The sequence below is a fragment of the Bos indicus genome, chromosome 11 (assembly GCF_029378745.1).
Source record: "Bos indicus isolate NIAB-ARS_2022 breed Sahiwal x Tharparkar chromosome 11, NIAB-ARS_B.indTharparkar_mat_pri_1.0, whole genome shotgun sequence".
NCBI lineage: Eukaryota > Metazoa > Chordata > Mammalia > Artiodactyla > Bovidae > Bos > Bos indicus.
The window spans coordinates 98,729,980-98,753,263 of NC_091770.1; the positions used below are offsets into that span (position 1 = coordinate 98,729,980).

General features: G+C 49.3%; 1 protein-coding gene across 20 annotated transcripts in view; it reads left to right on the forward strand.

The window, feature by feature from the left end:
* The first annotated feature begins 5,768 nt into the window (after positions 1 to 5,768).
* ODF2 (outer dense fiber of sperm tails 2) overlaps positions 5,769 to 23,284 on the forward strand; it is a 29,999-nt gene continuing 12,483 nt past the window's right edge. For 2 of the 20 annotated variants that reach the window (XM_019970946.2, XM_019970955.2), the window contains exons 1-11: positions 6,553 to 6,731; positions 9,446 to 9,536; positions 10,387 to 10,503; positions 10,715 to 10,840; positions 15,164 to 15,334; positions 16,213 to 16,373; positions 17,100 to 17,229; positions 17,772 to 17,903; positions 21,538 to 21,609; positions 22,658 to 22,729; positions 22,863 to 22,979. In XM_019970946.2, the coding sequence (XP_019826505.1) occupies positions 6,568 to 6,731; positions 9,446 to 9,536; positions 10,387 to 10,503; positions 10,715 to 10,840; positions 15,164 to 15,334; positions 16,213 to 16,373; positions 17,100 to 17,229; positions 17,772 to 17,903; positions 21,538 to 21,609; positions 22,658 to 22,729; positions 22,863 to 22,979 (1,353 nt within the window). In that variant the 5' untranslated portion in view covers positions 6,553 to 6,567. Of the gene's footprint in view, positions 5,816 to 6,552; positions 6,732 to 6,934; positions 7,066 to 7,437; positions 7,657 to 7,864; positions 8,098 to 9,445; positions 9,537 to 10,349; positions 10,504 to 10,714; positions 10,841 to 15,163; positions 15,335 to 16,212; positions 16,374 to 17,099; positions 17,230 to 17,771; positions 17,904 to 21,537; positions 21,610 to 22,657; positions 22,730 to 22,862; positions 22,980 to 23,284 lie in introns of those variants that run through there. The other 18 variants (XM_019970950.2, XM_019970951.2, XM_070799350.1 and 15 more) reach the window with 18 other exon arrangements.

Consider the following 23,284-nt stretch of genomic DNA (forward strand, 5'->3'; position numbering starts at 1 on the left):
AAATTTCTCTGTCTGCTCTGATCTATTCAGGACTTGAAATCTCTCAAATTAACCTGAAAGAAAAAGCCAGACCCCATTTTGAGCACAGATTCCTTCTCTCCTAAGCAGTGTTTTGGTGGTTGCATCAGGGCCCTGGAGGAGGTGTTCCAGGATGGAGAGAGCTGGTAATTAGGCCCTTGGGCAAATGGAGAGCCCGCTGCAGAGCCTGAGGACCCTTCAGGGAGCCTCATGCAGGGCTGGGGCCAGTGCTGGGGCTGACAGCTCCTCCTTCATCTGTGATTATTCCTAATGAGCCGGAAAAGCTCATGTTCATTGTTGAAATTTAGAGGAACAGAATGAGGAAACTAAAATTGTCGGTATTAACATTTTGAGACAGTACCTTCTGGGTTAAAAAAAAAAAAAAACACTTTTTTTAACCTTTTATTACTTAAGCGGAGTTGTGGCTCCATTAGTGTTTGTTTCATTATGCATCTTTTTTTTTTTTTTTTTTTTTTGCCATACTGCACAGAATGTGGGAATTCTAATTCCCTGACCAGGGGTCAAACCTGGGCCCCTGTGGTGGAAGCTGGGAGTCCTAACTGCTGGACCACCAGGGAAGTCTTGATTTTTATTGTATATCTTTATATGGAACATACGTATTACGCTTGGGTTGGACTGTGTCCGTGAAAAGTTAATATGTTGAAGTCCTAGCCCCCAGTACCTCAGAATGCTACTTTATTTGGAAATTGAGTCATTGTAGATGGAGCTAGTGAGGATGAAGTCATACTGGAAAAGGATGGGCCTCTAATCCACTACAGCTACTATCCTTATAAAATGGGGAAATTGAGACGCAGACAGGCACGCACGTGCAGAGGGCCATTGGTAGGCTGGATTCTGCTGCCTAGGAACTACCAAAGCCTAGGGTGAGCCCTGGACTAGATCCTTCCCAAGCGCCTTCAGAGGGAGTGTGGCCTTGCCAACACTTTTTTTGTGTGTTAATTTTCTCATCTCTTTTCTTATTTATTTTTGGCTGTGCTGGGTCTGCATCGCTGCTGGACGGCTTTCTCCAGGTTCGGTGAGCAGTGGCTAGTCTTCCAGCCGGTTCGCTGGCTTCTCCTTGCGGTGTCTTCGCTTACTGCTGAGCATAGGCTCTAGTTGCACGGGCTTTAGCAGTTGCAGCATGTGGGCTCAGTTGCTCTGCAGCACAGGAAATCTTCCCAGACTAGGGATCGAACCCACGTCCCCTGCTTTGGCGGGCGGGGCGGGTTCTTATCCACTGCACCACCAAGACAGTCCCTTGTCAACACCTTGATCTCAGACTTCTGGCCTTTGGAACTATTTGGCTCTGTTTAGTTTCTGTTGTTTTATTCACCTAGAGTGTGGTATTTTGTCACAGCAGCCCTAGCAAGCTAATACACTTTACATACCCTCTTTCATTCATAAATTTTTAAAGAATATATAAGAATAATACAAGAAACATCCATGTATCCTCTACCCCAAACTTGCATTTTTTTTCCCTCTGTGAATATATATCTACATCTCTCTTCAGCCTCCCAAATATATACATGGTCTTATATTGAACTTACTGTTCCTACAATATATTTTTTCAACCAATAGATCATGATTATTTTTCTCCAACAAGTTTTTGACCTGTTGATTTTTTTCTGACTAGAAACATATCCCTTTGCAAAAATACTTAAACATGATAGAAATTTACATCTTACAAGTGAAAATCTCTAACTCTACCTTCCAGAAATAATCAGTCCTGAGAGTTCAGTGTGTAGTCCTCTAGACTTTTTTTACATGTATGTATCCACATGCTGCTGCTGCTGCTAAGTCACTTCAGTCGTGTCCGACTCTGTGCGACCCCATAGATGGCAGCCCACCAGGCTCCCCCGTCCCTGGGAATTCTCCAGGCAAGAACAGTGGAGTGGGTTGCCATTTCCTTCTCCAATGCATGAAAGTGAAAAGTAAATGTAAAGTTGCTCAGTCATGTCCGACTCTTAGCAACCCCAGGGACTGCAGCCTACCAGGCTCCTCCATCCATGGGATATTCCAGGCAAGAGTACTGGAGTGGGTTGCCATTTCCTTCTCCAGGGGATCTTCCCGACCCAGGGATGGAACCCAGGTCTCCTGCATTCCAGGCAGACGCTTTAGAACAATTGATCTATCTTACTTTTAATGGCTCAGTCATCTTTCCTTGAATATATGTAATGTAATTTATCAAGTGGGCTTCCCAGGTGGCTCAGTGGTAAAGAATCCACCTGTCAATGCAGGAGATCTGAGACGCTGGTTTGATCTCTGGGTTAGGAAGATCCCTAGGAGGAGGGCATGGCAACCCACTCCAGTATTCTTGCCTGGAGAATCCCATGGACAGAGGAGCCTGGTGGGCTACAATCCATAGGGTCACAGAGAATTGGATACAACTGAAGTGACTTAGCACTCATGCACAATTTATCAAGTAGCTAAAATTCTTCATCCTTTCATTTCAAATATTAGTCATTTCAGTGAGACCTCAGGTTAGACAGATCTGTGAGCTGGGATCCAGAATCTACAAGTGCCCCATCCCACCCTACCCTAACTAGTCTGTATTCTCAACTGCACTGTACCAATCATTCTTTTTTCTTTTTTAATCTTTATTTACTTGGCTGTACAGGTCTTAGTTGTGGCACATGGGATCTTCAGTCTTTATTGTGGTATGCAGAATCTTTAGTTGCAGCATGTGGGATCTAGTTCCTTGATCAGGGATCAAACCTGGGCCCCTTGCATTGGGAGAGTGAAATCTCAGCTACTGGACCACCAGGGAAGTCCCTGAATCAGTCATTCTTGCACCAGATTTTAGATAGAATATGCACAGGTGTACACTAGTCTTCCCAGGCGGCTCAGTGGTAAAAATTTCGCCTGCAATGCAGGAGAGCTGGGTTTGATCCCTGGGTTGGGAAGATCCCCTGGAGAAGGAAATGCAACTCACTCTAATATTCTTGCCTGGGAAATCCCATGGACAGAGGAGCCTGGTGGGCTTCAGTCCATGGGGTTGCAAAAGAGTTGGACATGACTGAGCATGCACTGGGTAAATACATACTATCAATTACATTTTTTTTTTAAAATTCGGCTTTTGCTCTGAATCATACAAAGTTTCCTTTTCCAAAAGTCTGAACCACATGGAGCCCTTTTTTTGCCTAGTCTATAGGTGAGCTTGAGGGGACTCCTTTCCCCCTTTTCCCTGAGTCTCTCACCTCTTGGGAAGGTAAAGAAGGGGGAGTTCAAGGAAAGTCATGTTAAAGACAACAAGGGCTGAAGGAGAATTTCTGTGAAATCTTCATATACCTCCATGGTTATTCCATTAAAATATATTCTCAAGTGTGTAATTTCTGGCTCAAAGAGGATGTTGGGTTTTAGGTTTTTGGTGTACAATGCTCAATCATCCTATCAAAAGGTTACATCAATTTTTAAACCTACCAGCGATGTATGGGACTGCTTGTTTCCCAACATCCTCATCAGTGTTGGGTGGTTCCCTTAAAAAAAAATAACAAAGTGGCTGGTGCTGACCAGGCTCTAAGTGGCTTGAATTCAGAAAATTCGATCCATCACTTCTTGTCCTTTTGGCTAAGATAAAGTGCAGATGACACTACTCTTATGGCAGAAAGTGAAGAGGAACTAAAAAGCCTCTTGATGAAAATCAAAGAGGAAAGTGAAAAAGTTGGCTTAAAGCTCAACATTCAGAAAACGAAGATCATGGCATCTGGTCCCATCACTTCATGGGAAATAGATGGGGAAACAGTGGAAACAGTGTCAGACTTTGTTTTGGGGGGCTCCAAAATCACTGCAGATGGTGACTGCAGCCATGAAATTAAAAGACGCTTACTGCTTGGAAGGAAAGTTATGATCAACCTAGATAGCATATTGAAAAGCAAAGATATTACTTTGCCAACAAAGGTCTGTCTAGTCAAGGCTATGGTTTTTCCTGTGGTCATGTATGGATGTGAGAGTTGGACTGTGAAGAAAGCTGAGTGCCGAAGAATTGATGCTTTTGAACTATGGTGTTGGAGAAGACTCTTGTGAGTCCCTTGGACTGCAAGGAGATCCAACCAGGCCATCCTAAAGGAGACCAGTCCTGGGTGTTCATTGGAAGGACTGATGCTTAGGCCGAAACTCCAGTACTTTGGCCACCTCATGCGAAGAGTTGACTCATTGGAAAAGACTCTGATGCTGGGAGGGATTGGGGGCAGGAGGAGAAGGGGATGACAGAGGACAAGATGGCTGGATGGCATCACCGACTCGATGCCCATGAGTTTGGGTGAACTCTGAGAGTTGGTGATGGACAGGGAGGCCTGGCATGCTGCAATTCATGAGGTCACAAAGAGTTGGACACGACTGAGCGACTGAACTGAACTGAAAGTGCATAAAACACGATCCAGATCCAAAATGACATCGGGGAATTTCCTGGCAGTACAGTGGTTAGGACTCCTTGCTTCCACTGCAGGGGGCAGTGGGTTTGATGCCTGGTTGGGGAACTAAGAGTCTGCAAGCTGCATGGTACAGCTAAAAAATATCAGAATCATTTGAATTCTGTACCTGCATTTTTCAAATACCACAAAAGGGACAGATAGCCAGACCACAGTTATACTTTAAAAGTCACTCTTTTCTTCCCAACCACACATCCTTCACATACTACAGGTGTCCTTGTTCCCCTGTCTTCAGCACCCCACCAATGCCTCTCTGTTCCTCTTCTTGTGAGATCTTCCTCATCTTTCCTGTCATTCACCTCTAGCGCGTGTGTGTGCATGTGTTGTATTAAGGGGGTGAGCTCTCCACCCTTCTCTATCACAAAGGCCCCAAAGAACTGCACCAACTGAGATAGACCCTCCTAAGATGGTAGGTAGGGGACAAACCCACAGGCAAATCCTCCAGTGGTTGGGGAGGAAGCATCCCATCTGGTCATGCTAAAGTGGTTGGCTGTGCGCTCCTTAAAGGCCAAGCGGGACATGTTAGTTTGGTGTCCCTTATACTGGGCTTAGCACGCAGTTAGGGACTTAATGTTCGTTCATTGAATGTGGGAGCACTGAGAATCGATCAACAGCTCTTGTGCTGGGGGTTGCAAGAGACATTCCACAGAGATGTTTGACATAGGCCTGTAAACAAGGAGATTATCTTGGGCTGCTTAGAATGACATCACCTCCTTTCAAGTGGGGGGTTAAGGTGGTGGAAGTTAAAGGTGAGGGAAGGTGAAGAGAAGATGGAGGAAATTCCACTGGATGGCTTTTTTTTTTTTTCCCTCTATGAAAAAGGAGAGTTGGTGTATGGGATGTGGAAGAGGCAAAGATTTAGAAAAGCCAGTGTGGTAAACACTTGCTGGACAGTGATAAAGGCTCAGCTGAGGGTGAAGGAAATGATTTGTGCGTTTGATCTTTGGGGAGACTCACTCACGTGGTTGGATTAAGTAGTGATTGGGGCTCCATCACTTAACAGGGAGAAAATGAATGGATCAAGGGAGTGGATGGCTCCCTAACATCGAGGAATGACTACGCACTAGACAGTGGGGATTGGGGGGGGATGGCAGAAGTAGTAGTTTTGTTTGGAGGGGGAGGGGACCTGGAACTTGAGATTTAGCGTGGACCAGTGTGTAGATCTTGGGCCTGCACGGCTGAGGTGCTGGCAAGGTCACGTAGATGAGGATGTTAAGGAACTGAGACCAGGCTGGCCCTGAGGATGTCCAAATCTTCCAGAATCCAGGGTGGTTCCATGAGCCACGTGACAGCAACCCCCCCACCCCGATTGGCTAACAGTGAAGCATAGTTGAGAAGATGGCGACTCAGCGAGAACTTCAGCGGAATAGGTCCGTACACACAGCGGGAGTATAGTGTGCAGGAGGGTGGTGAGGATTTAGGGGAACGCGCGGCCCCCTCCTTCAGCCTGGACGAAGACAGATAGTGCAGGACGGCGAGAGAGTCTGGGTGGTGTGCAGAAGTGGGGGTCCATTTCTGCACTAACGGAGGGGGAGAAGAGACAGAGCTGTATTTCCAGAAGCAGTGGGCAGCAGCTGCGGACTCACAAACATATTTGGTGACCACTCTCTGAGCCCAGACGGCAAAGCGTCTGCCTGTAATGCAGAAAGACCTGAGTTCGATCCCTGGGTAGGGAAGATCCCCTGGAGAAGGAAATGGCAACCCACTCCAGTCCTCTTGCCTGGAAAATTGTATGGATGGAGGAGCCTGGTAGGCTACAGTCCATGGGGGTCGCAAAGAGTCGGACACGACTGAGCGACTTCACAGGTTCACTCTGAGCCCAGTGGCCCAATACGAACCAGAGAGAGCGGGCTGGAATTTGGTTGCTACCCTGAGTGAGGGAAACCGAGGACGATAGGGTGAAAATGGCGGAGGCGGGGGGTTAAGCTCGGCCTTGAACGGCTAGACAAGCCGGGGCCTGGCCCGTCGGTGGCGTCGCGCATCTCCATGGCGACGCGGCGCGGCGCCCGGAAGAGGGCGGGGCTTCTGCTGCGGTTGAGGCTGGCAAGGCATCTCTGTGACGCCGGGGGCTGGGCCTAAATGGCTAAACCCGAGAGGCTCCCGGGGGGGTTTGAACTGGCCAATGGGCGAGCTGCCGACCGGGTGTCGGAAAAGGAGGCGGAAGCGGGGAGGAGTCGCCGCCGGGGCCGGACTGCATCCGCCGCGGCGTCTCCATGGCACGGCCCTGGCCTCCGACTTCAACGACTTCATAAGGCGGCGTTTCTGGGCGCAGCCGTGTCGCTCCTGGTGAGAGGCCGCTGGGAGGCGGGACCCAGGCCGCTCCGGTGGGGGGGGGGGGGGGCGCTGTCCGTCGGGATCGCTTGGTCCTGCTGCCCAGACCCCCCGACCCACGCACCCAGGCCGCCCCCCGCCTGCACGCTTGTCCCACTCCGGTCAGAATCTGGACGAGCACCCCCCGCCCCCGCCCCGCCCACCGGCGCGGGCCTTCTCCCGCTAACGGGCGGGCCTCTCCTCACCTGGCCACACCAGCAGGGCGCTCTGCCACCTCCTCCTCTGCTGCCCTCCGGCAGGGCTTCGCCCTCCTCTCTATGGGCAGAAACGGGGCCCTTCCAGCCCGCTGGTGGGTGGTCGTCCTTCCTCTCTCCGCCGACGGAGACTGGGCTCGCACCCTCTTTTGCCCCGGCCGGTGGGCCCCGCCCCGTCCGCCTCGCCCTCCCTGGAGCGCCTTGGCCCGGCGGTTATTTGGGCCGGGCTCCTCCTAGGCAAGCGCTGTCCTCGGAGACCGCCTCCCGAGGCTTGCCTCCCTGGCTTGGAAGGGCCTCCCTGGTCCAGCGGGCCTCCCTACTGGGGAATCCTGCCCTCGGCTCCCTGCCACAACCCGGCGTCGAACCCGCTCTTAACTCGGATACTAAAATCCCAGCGGCCGCCGCTGCTGCGCCTCTGGAGTATTTTTTCCCTCGGCCGTCGAGGAGTTGCCCACTCGCTGCCCCCTTTGCCCCGCCCCGTCAGCCTCCGCTCCTCCCTCCTCCAAATGCTATTGGCCTCCTCGGGTGTCTATTCTGCCGGGAACGCCCCTTCTCCTAGGAGACTGTTGCCCTGGCCCCGCCCCGAATATCCCTCCAGCTCCCAGCGCCGGTTCCGGCCCTCTGGGGCCCACCTGGGGCCTAGCGGTTTTCTCCCAACTTCCTCGCAACGCTAGCCAGCATTTCAGGTTTCCACCACCCCCGCCTCTGGTGACCATCCCACCTTCCGTCTCGCTGGGGGGCCTGGGTGTGGTGGTCCTTTTCCCTGGAAGTTCCGCCCCCTGTTGTCCCTCCCTGGGGAGCGGAGCTCTCACCGCCGGGTCGCTCAGCCTGTCTCCTATCTTCCTCCCCACCCGCACCCCCACCCCACCCCACCCCACCCCCCAACTTTGGCAGGACAGTTGCTGTGCGACTTGGACAGTAGAGGAGCGTCTCCCAAGTTTTCATCCAACAGCCACCCCTAAAGCTTCCACCCTCCTCCCCTGAGAGGACGTTTGATGCCGGGCCCCTGAGATTCTCGTTGACAAGCCCCTCTGGGTCCCCCTGAGCCAGAATCTGCTGACCCATTTGCCCACCTTTGGGCTTCGATGCCTAACCATGTCTGCCTCATCCTCAGGCGGCTCCCCCAGGTACTGCCGTTGTGGGGGGCACCTCTGCCAACAGGGCAGGGAAACGTGGGCAGGGGCTCCCAGGTCGGGCTGGCTGAAGGATTCTTTTCTCAGCTTCCCTGTTTCTGTGTACTGAAGGCCTGGACCAAAACATTCAAAACTAATTTTTCGGAGGAAGGAGGAAAATGCACTCACATGATACCCTCTCTGCCTCCCTCTGGCCCTCTCAGGTGCCCCAGTTTCTGGTAGCAAATAGGATCACCATTGTTGTCACTGGAATACTAGGCTCAGATCTGTTTTGAAAGGAGGCTAGGTGTAAGTAAATAACCATGTAAGAAGTGGATGTTGCAGTTAGCCATATGTTGATGGAATCCAGGTAGTCTGATGGAAAGCCTACTGAGAAAGAGAGCTTTCCCACATCTATTGACTTTTAAGTGTTCACAAATAATCTGAGGAGGAGAAACACCTGTCTACCCAGGTTTGGTAATTCCTTGGCTAGATGATTAGTAGGACTCTATTTTTTTTTCTTTTTTACCAAGGTGTGACATACATACAACAAAGTGTGTGTTAAAGTGCTTCAGAATTTTTCATTGCGTTTTTATGTTGCGTGTTTTTTTCCCCAAAATAATGGAGGGTGAGGACAAGGTCGTATTTTGGGGGTCTGTCTTTTAGGCAGTGGGATGGATCGCAAGTCCCTTCCTGTCTTGGAGTTCTTGGATGTACTTCTGCCAAAATTTGGAGATTAAATATTTGCTTTATTTGCGTATTTGGTGAGGGGGCCATTTATGTATAAGTAAGATGTGGTATTACAAAAATTTTTTTAAATGATAATAACCCTACCTCTTAGGTACTTAAAGGGTAGCAAGTGAAATATTTTAGGTAATAATCATTTTTCGTCCTCTTAGTTGAATATATGATGGTTAATTTTATGAGACTGAGTCACAGAGACTATTCCAGAGCCTATGGCTCTGTCTTTTCTGGTCAGTCGTTCACTGAGCATTGTTCCAGGCAGTATTCTGGGCACTTTGACCCTCATCCAGGCTACTATGTTGACTGTTAGCCACATGCTGTTTGCTTTTCATCTCCTGAAAGGATGACAGCTGGGCCTTTCAGTAAAAGGTCACAATACGTGTGACGCAATGGCAGGCTAAAAAGCCAGCGCTGCGCATGCTCACTGCCCCATGTCTCCATCCTCCTGCCAGGCACACCATGAGTGTTTGGTGCTCGTGTCAAAGGAGCCAAGTAATTCCAGACTGGCTCTCCTAGCCGTGAACTCGTTAGCCATATGTAGTATATAGCTTCTGGAGAGCTAAGAAATAAAAGAGCCCTAGGTTTCTGCTTATAATCTGGTTCTTGTGCCTGGGTACAGGTTTCCATCGTGTGGAAAGAACGGAGTAACGAGTCTCACGCAGAAAAAGGTCTTGAGGACACCTTGCGGCGCACCCAGTGTTACCGTGACGGTAGGTGACATGCGCTCGGAGCAGCCCCTCCACCTGCGGCCCTGCCAGAAAAAAACGCACGCTTCTGCTGGCACCCCAGTGGCCAGGCGCTCTGTTACATGCCTTCATACATAGACTGCTCATGGATCGATTTGGCTTTGCCTGTGGTAAGGCTGCCGGGTGTGAGGAGGTTGTCTTACTCTAATCTTTCTGGACAGATTTCAAAAATCATAAAACAAATTTTCCAAAAAGAAAGAAGGGAAAAAATGTAAAAGAACTGGGACTGATAGGAGCTGCTGGTGGGCGAGGGGGTCTGTGTTTGGCCCTGCTTATGTTGTCTTTAGAATCTGTACAACCTTCTCATCTCGGCATTTCTTCCAGCTTTCTGTCTTGATCGTCTTTTACCTGCCTGCTGCTTGTTGTGCCTTGCACCCTAACCCTTCTGTGTGTTTCCCATGCTAATCCGCATGCCCCGTTCAGATTTAGCATGGCGGCCTCACCCGCTTTCCAGCTGTGCTGTGCTGCGTCTCAGGAGGAGCCGTGCGTTCCAGCAGGCTTGCAAAGAGATGGAGCTCTGAGGACCCCGGGGCCTTGGGTTTAGGGCTCTTGTGTAGAACTCGTGGGTCGCTCTGCCCCTGTTCTTGGGTGGCCTTGGGTCTCCCCAGTGGTCTTCAGTTGGCATCTCTGCATGAGCCTGCTGAACGGCACACCCGTCTCGCTTCCCGCCTGCATGCCAGTAGTGCTGGTCGCTGTCCTGCTCGCTTGATGGCTAGGCTTTCAGTGGCCCCCAGAGGCTGTGAGCTCGGTTTTTATGCCCAGTTTACTCATCCGCAGATCAACCTTTTTTGTGTTGTCCTCCCCCGCCTGCCAGAAGCGAACCATGAAGGACCGCTCTTCAACTCCCCCCTTACATGTTCACGTGGATGAGAACACCCCTGTCCACGTCCACATAAAAAAACTCTCCAAAACGTCAGCGACCAACAGCCAGGTAGGAGCATGCCAGGGGGGTGAGGCCAACGCACTCACTTTCAGAGGTCAGTCGCCTGGTTGGAAGGTAGGCAGGACAGTCACCCAGAAAAGGCAGCAGTAGCCTTGGTCAGAAGAGGCTCCCCTGCAGAGTTGGAAGCGGACGCCACTTGCAGAGTGACGCCACGGCCAGCTGTGTAGGGAAGTGACCCTGGGTTTGTCCCTTTCCACAGAAATCTCATAAGCGCGGAATGAAAGGGGACACCGTGAATGTGCGGCGGAGTGTCCGGGTGAAAACCAAGGTACCTTGGATGCCCCCTGGAAAATCATCCGCCCGGCATGTGGGATGCAATTGGGAGGTAGGCTCATTCTTGTTCAGGCTTTTCTTCTCGGACTGGTCAGGTTCTAGCAGGCCTCATGCTCGGTACGGTTCAGGGTTGGCTGTAGCTCTCAGAGACGTCCCAGTGGGTCCCGCTTACTGAGTGCCTTGCTAAACCCTGAAAGTACGAGAATCTTCTCGAGTCCTTCCAACACCGTAACGTGGTAGCTGCACCCACTCTCCCAAGGTGCAGATGAGAACCCAAGGCTCAGAGAGGTGAAGTGTCACAGAGGGAGTGGCAGAGCTGGAGGTAGGGCTCAGGGTGTCTCGTTCTAGAGGTGGTACCCGGAGCCTCTCTGATTTGTATGTGAGGAGCTAATACTGTGCTAGTGTCTGAAGCAGACTTGACAAATGTATACCCGAATGTACACATCCAGGAAGGCATCTTCTCTTTTGTGGTCACCCACATAAGAGACCATGCACTTACTCCGTAGATAGTATCAGAACCACTGGAATAGGGACTTGCCTGGTGGTGCAGTGGTTAAGACTCAGCCCTCCCAATGCACAGGTTCTATCCCTGGTCAGGGAACTAAGATCCCACATGCCGCGTGGAGTGGCCAGAAACTTAAAAACAACATACATTGAAACAATCTCCTGAGGAATAATTGCCTTCAGTATTAGTTGCCAAGGTACCAGGAGAACTGTTGTCTCTTTTTGGCCATGCCTCAACATGTTTTGCTTGTCCGTCCATCCTTCTGTGCAGTAATTCATGCATTTCTTGAGACATTGCTGTGCACTGGGGTTTCAGCTGCAAACTGGCAGCTCTGCCCTCTACGCTTACATTCTGGTCAATTGCAGTGAAGAAACCCAACCATAAGACAAGGCCTATGGCTGTGTTTTAGACCGAAGTCTCATGATTGAGACAAGTAAAGGCCTTGAGACGGCAGTCGGCCAACCATATCTGCCGGTTCTGTGTCTGTGGAGTCAACCTTCCAGAGATAAAAAACAAAAATCCAGAAAGTTCCAAAAAAGCAAAACTTGAATTTGCTGTGTGCCGGCAACTATTTACATAGCATTTCCATTGTATCAAGTATTATAAATAATTTAGAGAAAATTTAAAGTGTACAGGAGGATGTGCCTAGGTTACATGGCAAATACTACACCATTTTACATAAGGGACTTGAGCACCCTCAGATTTCAGTATCCATGAGGGTCTTGAAACCAATCCCTGTGGATACCGAGGGATGACTATATCTTAAGAGGATGAGGCCTGCTCTATTTTGAAAGATTTATTCTTTTTATGAGAGCTTATTACTTTTAAAATTAGAAATAATTGTAATTACTTTGAAGTTTAGAGTCATACTTCATGCTCTTGACTCCCTGATTCTTTAATCCCTAAGAGACAAAGGGAGTTTGGTATTCTCGGGAGTACGTGAAAAGTGTTCTGACATCTCTGTCCAAGGAAGATTGGAATTAAAATGATTTCTAAGATTTTCTACCATGTGTACCTCACTAGCAATCAGTGAAATGGAAATTAGAACCAACTACATTTTCGAAAAAATAACAAGCTGTCATTTTTGTTGAGTGGAAAGAAGTTGAAAAGATTCAGAATATCTGTTGACAAGCATATGGGGGTATCACCAAATCTTTTTAGATAGTTTTTGAGTGGATGGTTTGGCAGCATTTATCTAAACATGGATTCTGTAGTTCTGCACTTGGGAATTGATGCTCAAAAAGTCACAGAAGAGCACAGGAATCTGTGTGTAACAGGATGTTTGCTGAAGCGTTGTTTGTATTAGGGAAAAATTAGACGCCATCTAACTGTTAGGAGGGTATTGGTTAAAATTAAGATGCATCCATACAATGAAAGGCCACACAAGCACTGCTAGATCGAGGCGGATGTCTCTACAAGCACCAAGCAGCACAGCATGCGGAGTGTGGCCCTGTTTGTGCAGAAAAGGACATCTGTGTGTCCACATGTGTATGAATATGTTTGTATGTACAAACATTTTCTGGGAGGCAATACTAGACGTAGTAAGCAGTGATTACCTCTGGGTGTGGGAGGCTTTACTGCTTTATCTTTTTGTGGTCTGCCTAAATGTCTTTTTCACATAATATATTTTATAGTTTAAAGCACTTTTTAAATTTTTGGTGAAGAGACTTAGGTAGTTTTTTGAAATACAAATATCAAAAGTCATGCCGCTGTGGAAATGGACTTTCTGTTGACACGGGTTACTAGGAGCTGTGGTCCCCTCTGGAAAGCTCAGTGCCTCTTCCAGGCCTGGGGCCACAGAATCCTGGAAATGGAGGGGCCCAGAGACATGCCCGACCGTCTCTTGAGCAGTAGCTGTCTCTCATGCTGTCCTCTCGGACTAGCTCGTCTCCACTCTTCAGTGGCCTTCATGTTCCCAGCAGGCCTCAGCCCACCCTTTCCATTATCGACAAGAGAGAAAAGACCTTAGGAAGAGGAAGTTTGTGGTGGAGCTGGACATGGACTCCAGTAGCTGCTGTGTGATGTGGGGATTCTTGTTTGATTTTTTTTTTATTCTTGTTTGATTTTTAAAACCTCTTCTGCTACCTAAGATATCTTTGGGAGAAAGCACGTTTGGGTTTTTTCCCCTCTATTATTAAGCAAGTCATCTGTTTTTATGATGGAAAGTTGAAAATACCATAAAAGAGACAATCACTTGTAGTTCGAGCACACCCATCAGAAGCATGCTGCTTGTTGACTTTTTACAAACTGGTAACTGTCGCCTCCAGAAACAGCATCACCAGCTTCCCCAGAAGGTCCTCTCTGGTCCTGTTCTTCTTGCTCTCACCCCTGAACGAAACCAGTGAAACTGTTACTGTTTTGGTGCATTTATTATCACTTTTTCTGATGTAGAGTTTTTTCTTTTTTTCAATTATAATCATACTATCTATATATTTTCCTATTGTCCTCCTTTTATAGATTAAGAATAACATTTTTTCTTATAAAAGCAATGCACAGTCATTGTTGAAAAATCAGAAAATCAAAATCAGCCCAGGGAAGAAAGTAAAAAAGACCTGTAATTCCACCACCCTGAAAAGACCCCTGTAACTTTAGGTGCCAGCTTTCTGGATCTTTTTTTGTGACTATACTCGTTCTTCTGATTTTTGTAGCAGTGGGATTATATTTTACTTATTGAACAACCTTTTTTCCCTCATATTTTGACTGTGTTTACATTGTTCATTATTTTGTTAAGGCTTATTCCATTGTGTGTGCATTTGTGTACTGTGAAGTTTTTGACCTGTACTATCTTCTTGTACATTTATCTATATCCTATCTTGAATTTAAATATTGATTCACATTCTTAGTTATTCTTGATAAATCCCTCAAAATACAGTGTATTGGGATACAGAGCACATACATTTTAAAATTGCACCCTATGTGTCTTACTTATTTGACATGACCAGCTACACGCTTGTAAAACACATCCTTTTATTCCTGATAGCCATCATCTTGCCCTAGAAATTGGCACAGAAGTTTAACCACCTTAGCTTAAGAGAAGCAAAAAACTGCAAATAGTGACAAGTAGCAATAACTTAATGCACTGGAATAAATGTATAGAATGAGAGAGTCAAAAAAGTTCAATGTATCAAAACCCCATGGAAATGCTGGCCCCTAGATTAGAATTTCTTTTTGAAGTCTCAAAGGTCTTACTCGGCTTTACATAAACTTCTCCGAGGGGCACACGCATTTTTTAAAAATATTTTTTTCTGTGATATATTTAAGTAAATATTTTCCAGACACACTATTTTAACCCTAAATTAGTCTGTATGCTTTTCTAATACCATTTTCTCTATGCCAAAATAACAATGATTAATCCTGAAAACTTCATTTCTATCTTTTTTTCCCAACTTCATATATTAATCATATAGTGTTGGGTCAAAATTCAGATCTCCACTTGTCCTTAAAATACCTGTTAGAGAAGCTTTGTGTGCCTTTGCAGTTATCCACTATCATGTAGTCATATTATTCATTTAAAACACTTGGCTTATTTCATGTCTACCCGGGTGTTTGAGAGTATCTCCTGCCCTAGACTCTTGCCAGCTTTGGGAATCACCGTTTTTGCCAATTTGTTATGTCCTTCATTTTAAACTTGACACTGTAACACAGGCTTTTTATTTCTATATTAGAAGAGCTTCAGAAACATCATTTAAACGAGGGTAGGTAATGAGATAACGTTCCGCCAAGAAGGTTGGTGTGTCCTTTCCTCTGGGTCCCCGTGGTTGCCCTTTAGCGGTTTTCGCTCTTCCTGCCCAGCGGACAGTCGGGGCTGGTGGGACCAGGGGCTGCAGTTCTGCCTTGTGAGTGCGTGTATTTCTCCCTCCTCTACATCAGAATCCACCTCACTGCCTGGAGATCACGCCACCATCTTCAGAAAAGCTGGTCTCCGTGATGCGGTTAAGTGACCTCTCTACAGAAGATGACGACTCCGGCCACTGTAAAATGAACCGTTACGATAAGAAGATTGACAGTTTAATGAACGCGGTTGGTTGTCTCAAGTCTGAGGTGAGGGAGGTAGGGGCTGGACTGACTAGTGTCCCGAGGCCGCTGGAGACCTGTCAGGTGGGGTCCTGGTGGACACCCCCTTCCAGCTGCCTCTGCGGCCTCCCAGGGTTTCAGAGGCCCTTGTGGGGGGCAGTCAGGGCAACCTGGGATTCCTCTCCATCAAGCATTTAGCCCGGGCCTGGGCCTGGCCCTGACCTTGCCGGGGGCTCTGTATGGATGGCCTGGTTTGACTTTTTTTTTTGGAACAGTAAATGAAGTCGATGGTATTATTGTCCCTGTTTTGGAGATGAAATGACTGGAACTCTAGGGCCTCTGTTTTCCATTTTTATGCAGAAGTTTAAAAAAAATGAAGCAATGCCCCAGAGAGGCGGAGGAAGTTTGTCCTCAGTTTCTGGGCTGTGTCTCTGGGGGGACGTGGCCGTGGACTCCAGGCTGTGGCTGCCTGTGGGGCCTGTGTCCTTGGTCGCCCCCTACGCCCAGGACCCCCGGGCCCTCCCCAGAGAACCTGGGGCTGGTGGCTGCCTGGCAACAGGCCCGCCTTCCTCCACAGCCTGCGGGGCAGGGGCCTTTTGGTGACACCTCCTCTGGTGGTGTGCCAGCCAAACCACCGTTGGTATCCTGGCTCCGTGCCCAAGCAGAAAGTCACCCAGGCACCGCCCCCTCCATTTCCTCAGTTTCGAGATGAGAGGAACAGTGACCGCCCAGGGTCTTTGTGACGCCTGACTGAGCTGCGCCCAGAGGACCCCCACCCCCACCCCCCACCATGACACTTGAGCACTCAGTCCAAGGTGCCCTGCCTTGGTCCTGAGCGACGGGCCTCGAGATGTGGGGAAGGGCTGCCTCCCCTCAGTGGGCCCTGGCTGCGTGCCCCCACACAGGTCAAGATGCAGAAGGGAGAGCGCCAGATGGCCAAAAGGTTCCTGGAGGAGCGGAAGGAGGAGCTGGAGGAGGTGGCCCAAGAGCTGGCCGAGACCGAGCACGAGAACACGGTGCTGCGGCACAACATCGAGCGCATCAAGGAGGAGAAGGACTACACCATGTGAGCGGCCCTGCCCTGGGCGCCTGCCCGCACGCCGGCCCGGTCCCCGGGTCACTAAAGCACTCCTGGTTCCCCGCAGAGTGCAGTGGGGGAGGGTATCGGGGAGACCTTTCTGGAAAAAAAAACAGGAGTCCCGCAGGACAGCTAGGAGCCAGGCAGGTGGGTGCAGGGGCAGAAGACACGGCTGGTCGCAGGATCGTGTCTCAGGAAGGCCCCAAGGTGGGAAGAGTCTGTGACTGAGAAGTGAAAAAAGCAGGCCAGAGCGAGGGGAACAGGGTGCACCAAGGGCAGGGCTGCCACAGAGGTTGGCAAGGGCTCTTGGTGCCCACTTGGAGGCATTTGCATTGAGGGCGCTTGGGAGCCACTGAAGGGTGTTGGAAGCAAGGGAGCGGTGTGACCAGACGCGGGGAGAGTGGAGGGGAGAGCTCAGAAGTGGATCTGAAGATGGTGGCTAGGTGGCCTTGGCAGTGGCCGGGGGCTGCGGTGACACTGGTTTCTGAGAGACCAGCAGGTGGCAGCACGTCACCGGTGTGGAGGCCCTGCTCTGGTGACCGCATTTCCTTGCAGAAGGCCACGCAGGCCTGGAGGGCCATCCCGCCCCCTCCCCCACTCCTGTGCCCTGACCAGGAGATGAGGCTCACAGGGCATTGTGAGGCGAGCCTCGGAGTGTCAGGTGGGCAGGGCCCTGGGGGGCGGCTCACAGGGTCCTGTTCTTTCTGGCCCCAGGCTGCAGAAAAAACACCTCCAGCAGGAGAAGGAGTGCCTCATGTCCAAGCTGGTGGAGGCTGAAATGGATGGGGCTGCTGCTGCCAAACAAGTCATGGCCCTGAAGGATACCATCGGGAAACTGAAATCGGTAAGCGGCCGCCAGAGCCGCCCAGCCCGGTGCTGGGCCCAGAGAGGGGCCACTTGGAGGGGCCACGCAGTCATCATGCTGACTTTATGACATCTTCAGGCCAGGGAAGGGCACTCTTAACTCCTCAGCACCCCCTCCCCTCTTCTCACTTTTGGGGCCTGACCCTCAAAGATGACCTTTGGTAGCTGGGGCCTCCGAGGAGATGTCATCATGGGTCTCCTGGGATCACAGTAAATCCAGGCATCTGATTCCTGCAAGTATCAGGCACCAAGTGTATCGTCCAGGAAGTGCACCTCTTCCAGGAAGCCTGCCGTAACTGCGCTCACCCACACTGAACTCTCCGGCCCCTTTTTCCACCTGGCACTGTCGGCAGGCTCAGCTCCAGCCCATCCCTCCTGGTCTTCCTCCAGCAGCTGCCTTTGCCCAGCTCTTCTTGCCCAGGCTTCCTGGCACCAGGGACTCCTAAGTTCCCCATGGAAACTCCTTGTGCCAGCTCTTCCATTCTCCCCTTGTGCCTGGCAAGACTGCCTCCTGTCTTCCAGGAGAAACAGATGACCTGCTCGGACATCAACACCCTAACGAGGCAGAAAGAACTTCTCCTGCAGAAGCTGAGCACATTTGAAGAGACCAACCGCACTCTCCGAGACCTGCTGAGGGAACAACACTGCAAAGAGGTGAGCGGCAGCCCCCGCCCCACCCAGGCTCCCATGCAGAACCTGGGCCCTTCCAGCCCTGCAGGCTCCTGTCTTTAAAAAGAAAATATTCTCGGTGCCTGCCTGACCTGAGGGGTCATAGGACAATTGGCTGAAATCAATCATATGAAATGCTGGGCGTCTGGTAGACAGGCTGGCTTCCTTTTTGAAGTGGGCCTGGCAGTACAAGAAGGACCTTGGAAGTCAGAAGGGCAGCGGGGAGTCAGGGAGGGGTTTTAGCCCATCCCAGGGTTCGTGTGGCAAAGCAGGCATGGGAGGAGACCTGAGTTTTAGGAAAGTAGGAGGCTTAATGGCTGGCAGATACATTGTATGATATTACTTTGTTTTCTTAAAAAAAAAATGGTCTCTGAAATATATTTTATGTTAGCAAATGATTCTGAAAAGATTGACAGTATAAACAGCTCTCTTCCCATTTGGTTCAACCCAAAGGGGTACCTGGAGTCTCAAAATGCCAGTCCTGACGAGATGGTATTTTTCTTAGATTTTGTTTGTTTGCTTCTTTAGGGTTTGTTTTTTTTTTTCCGCTGCCTCGTGCAGTTTGTGGGATCCTAGACCCCTGACCAGGGATCAAACCCATACCCCCTGCCGAGGAAGCTCAGAGTCCCAACCACTGAACTGCCAGGGAAGTCCCTGTTTTTCTTAGTTTACCGTCTTTTTTTAAGAAGCAGTGTCAACTTCCTTTGTTTTTATTTAGAAAATTAACGTTTAAAATGATAGTGTACCTGCTATCCAACTTTCCAAACAAAACCTTGTCCACATGGCTGAATCCCTCTAGGTCTCCTTTGTCAATAACCTCGTCTCCCTCCCATCAGCGGGGAACTTTATCTGCGATCCGATAGTTTTTCTCTTGGGTATGCATCCTCAGGCAACCTACGGTATAGTTTAGCATGTTCTCAAACTTGACATAAATGATATTGTTCCATATGTATTCTTCTGAGTTTGCTTTTTTCAGTCAATGCTTTTATGAGATCTATCCATTTTTAAACTTGAAACCTAAGGTGGTTCATTTTCCCTGCTCTATTCTGTTTTATGACAGCACCACAACTTACTTACTCACCCTTCCGTTGATGGAGACAATTTTTAGTTGTTTGCGTTCACAAGCAGTGAGTGTTATTTTGCACACTCGTCTGGACTATTCCTGGTGTACAGGAAACATGAGAGTTTCCAGAATATATTTCTACGACTTTTACTAGCTACAGCTAAATTATCCTCTTAAAATATTTCTGTCTCATTTCTGGTTCAGTGTTCATGGGGCGTGATTTTTAACCTCTCTGGGCCTCAGTTTTCCCACCTATAAAATGGGAATAGCATCTTTCACATGGGGTGGTAAGAGATTTAGAGATGTTACCTGGACAAGGATTGTGCATACTCCCGGCACACGGTGGGTGCTTGATAAATGGTGGCTGATGCTACTGCTTGTCCTGGGACTGGAGGGGCTTTCAGAAAACCTCTTCCTACCAATTTTTTCCCCTTTTTGCCTTCTTAGCTTCTATTATACCAGCCTGGAAGCCCAGATTCTCCAGTTGGAGGTGAAGGGTCAGCTAATTTAAACTCCCACCATAGCAGGTGTCCCCAGTTCTATCTCGGCGCTCACCTCCTCCTGCCTGTGTGGCCCTCGGGACTGCACCCCCATCTCAGTGCTTCCTGGGGAGTGCTCAGAGCGGTGGGGGCAGTGTTCCGGCTCTGGAGTCCTTTGGCTTCGGGCCCAGCTCTGCCGTTTCTGACTGTGTGATCTCAGGCAGCTGACTTCACTTCTCCCAGCCTCAGTCTTTTGGTCCGTGAAATGGGCGTGGTGACAGTGCCTGGCTCCATAGGGTGGGGGATTTGCTGTGGTCATGTGTTAGTCTATGTAGCGTCCCCCGGAGGCTCAGAGGGCGTCATGGCCTATCCTACAGTGATCAGCTGCAGGCTTTGGATCCCCGGTCCAGGCTTTTGTCCTGTGTTCTTTGCCTCTTGTTGCTGGAGAAACCACAGTGCTGTCTTCTTTCAGTTCCTGGGTCCTCAGGAAATTTGGGGACTGGGGAGCCCTTTTCTCTTGGTCCATGAGGGTGAACTGAGGGACTGAAACAGAAAGAGGAGTGAGCCTTCTGCTTGGGGTACTTTGTTCGGGTGCCTGGGAGGAAGAATAGAGATGGTTCACAAAGACACAGCCCAGTGAGAAAGTGGGCAAGGGTGTGAGCAGGCAGTCTGGGGAAGGGGAAGCCTAAGTGGCTAAATAAGCATGAGAGTTATTTAGTAATTAGGGAAGTGCGAATTAACAGAAGGGTTCATGCTGGCAAGACTGGCAAGAGGTAGAGGCTGGCTACTGCCCGGTGTGCTCACGTCCTGCTTGAAGCCGTGTGAGTCAGTGCAGGCATTTTGCAGGGCATGTCAGCTGTCACAAATCACAAACCTTCTGGCCCAGCCATTCTTACTCTTTGTGTCAGTCCTGAGGAGACACCGTGGTATATGCTCAACGTGTCTATTGCTGCAATATTTACAGTTGCAAAACCCAGGAGCCACCTTATTGCCCAAAAGTTATGGGGAGAGGTTAGAAATACCACTGCAAAAAAAAAAAAAAGAAACAACAAAAACAAAAAAGAAATACCACTGCATTTTAGAGACAGAAAGCAGATTATAGAGGTTGGGGAATTCCGTGGCGGTCTAGTGGTTAGGACTTGGCACTTTCACTGCCAGGGCCCGGGTTCAGTCCTTGGCCGAGGAACTAAGATCCTGCAAGTCGTGTGGCATGCCACCCCACCCCACCCCTACACACAAAAGAACAGATCGGGGGTTGCTGGGGGCAGGGAGGGAGAGAAAATGGAGACTGCTTGACAGGTGCGGGTTTCCTTTTAGGTGATGAAAAAATTGTGAAACTAGAGAGTAGTGGGTCTACCCTGGTGGCTCAGACAGTAAAGAATCCTCCTGCAATTTAGGAGATCTGGGTTCGAGATCTGGGTTGGGAAGATCCCCTGGAGGAGGGCATGGCCACTCCAGTATTCTTGCCTGTAGAATTCCATGGACAGAGGAGCCTGGCAGGCTGCAGTCCATAGGGTCGCGAAGAGTCGGACGTGACTGAGCGACTAATACTTTTACTTTTCTCTTTCAGATGGTAGTGATGGTTATTCAACATTGTAAATGTACCATACACCACTGAGTTTTACACTTGAAAATGGTGGCAAAGTTTGTTACATTTGACCAAATATACCAAAAACTATTGAATTGTACATTTTAAATGGATGACCTATATCTGAATTTCTATCTCAATAAAGATTTTTTTAAAAACCCAGTTGTAGACAGAATTACAGTATGGTATCATTTTGGTAAAATTACACATTAATCCCTCCCCACCCCTCACCTCCCAAAAGCTGGTTCTCTAGGTGTAGCTCTGTGTAAGGGCAGAGAGGAAGGATGGGCAGGACAGTCACCAAACTTGCCACTGTAGGGCTGGGTTTGGAGGTGGGGATAAGGGGTTCATTAAGTATTTTATTATGAGTATATAATTCATTACTTCCCTCATGAGAAACATAATTTTCAGGACAGGAATAGGATCTAGAGGAAGTAGACCTCTCAGTTTATTGGTTAACGAGTTGGCTTTTCCCGCCTTCCCTTAAAGGATTCTGAAAGATTGATGGAGCAACAAGGGACACTGCTGAAACGGCTGGCAGAGGCGGACTCTGAGAAAGCGGTAACACACAGCGCCCCCTGCCGGCCAGAGCGGGTATAGGCGACAGCATAGAGGTGCTGAGCGGCTGCAGAAGGGCTGGAGCCCTACTCTGATTTTTTGGGGGGGTCTTAGTTTCAAATCTGTAAAAAATATGAAGCAGATATTCCCATCCCTCCTTTTCCACCGGGCTTGTCTAGCTGCTCACTTGAGAGCTTGAATCACCAAGTTGGACGCTAGCCTGAGGGATGGTGATGGATTTGTAAGCCATCAGTTTGTTCTCTGCATTTCCTCATTTGTATTACGGTGTAGACCTGTTGACCCCCAAATTCCAGTTCTCCCAAGGAATCTCTGCCAAGGCATCACCTTCCAAAGTCTGTTCCATGGAACCTTGAGTTCCTCAAGTGTTAATGGGTATAAGAGACAAAAGAGGGGGGAAGTGATACATGGCCAAATAAATATGGGAAAATACTGACCAGCCCGAATGGCTCATTCAACAAGCTGCTTAACTTCAAGACTTTCTGGAGCGTTAGATGTATTAATGTCTGTTGTGAGGTTCTGAGAGAGAGAAATAGAGACCATGATTGCCAAGGTTTAGCCGTGGTGCCTGGCTGAACATCACTAGGATTCGGCAGTCATGGTGATGATGCCTGAACGTGCATTCCCAGTTCAAGAGCCTTGTCAAATTATGATACATCAGAAAATGGAAATACTAAGGTGCTTTATCAAAAGATACATATTTAATCACACTATGGTAAACGTGGTTATACAGCAAAATATGTATTTGGCTTTTTAATCTGTGTTAACAGTGGTTATCTCTGGGTGGGAGATTGTGGGCATTCCTTAGTGTTTTTTTGGTGTGTCAGTATTTCCCACAGTTAACATTATTTTAAATTGTTATAAAAAAAAATTGTGATACAGATGTTAGGTGCTTCCTGCTCAGATCTCTGTGACATGGGCCAGTATCTCTGGGACTTGAGCCCAGTGGCCAGGCACTCACAGGAGTTTTGTCCTCCCTGGGCCGAGCCTCCTCTCCCTTCCCAGGGAGCTCATGACAGTCTGTTCTCCCCAGCGCCTGCTATTACTGCTGCAAGACAAAGACAAGGAGGTGGAAGAGCTCCTCCAGGAAATACAATGTGAGAAGGTACCATCCCCGACAGTCGCTCCTCCGTATGGGCTGGGAGAGTGCCCTCTCCCAGGTCGTGGGTAGAGTGCGCTCTGGAATCGCAGAGCTGGGTTCAAATCCTGGCTCTGTCACTTTCTCCGTCTCTCCAAAGGCTCAAGCAAAGACAGCATCTGAGCTTTCCAAGTCCATGGAGACCATGCGGGGGCATTTGCAAGCACAGCTTCGGTGCAAAGAGGCGGAGAACAGTCGCCTGTGTATGCAGATCAAGGTACCTGCTTGGCCCCACTGATGGGAAAGGGAGAGGGCAGTGCCTGGCGGTCCAGGGGCCATGGCCTGGCCAAGGTGCTCATGTTCAGGATTTGCCCCCAAAGGTTTAGGGGGCACTGCTGCCAAAGCACTCTGAGCCAGTGGCAAGGGATACTCTGGGCCAGGGGCAAGAGCAGGGGTTTGGGTGTTCTTCCCAGCAGTGACCAGTTGGGTGCCATGCTTCTGAGCCAGTCACTTAATCCCTTAGGCCTCCAGTTCTCCTAACTACCCATGGGGTGGGTAGAGGGTTGGCGGGGGGCTGACCCT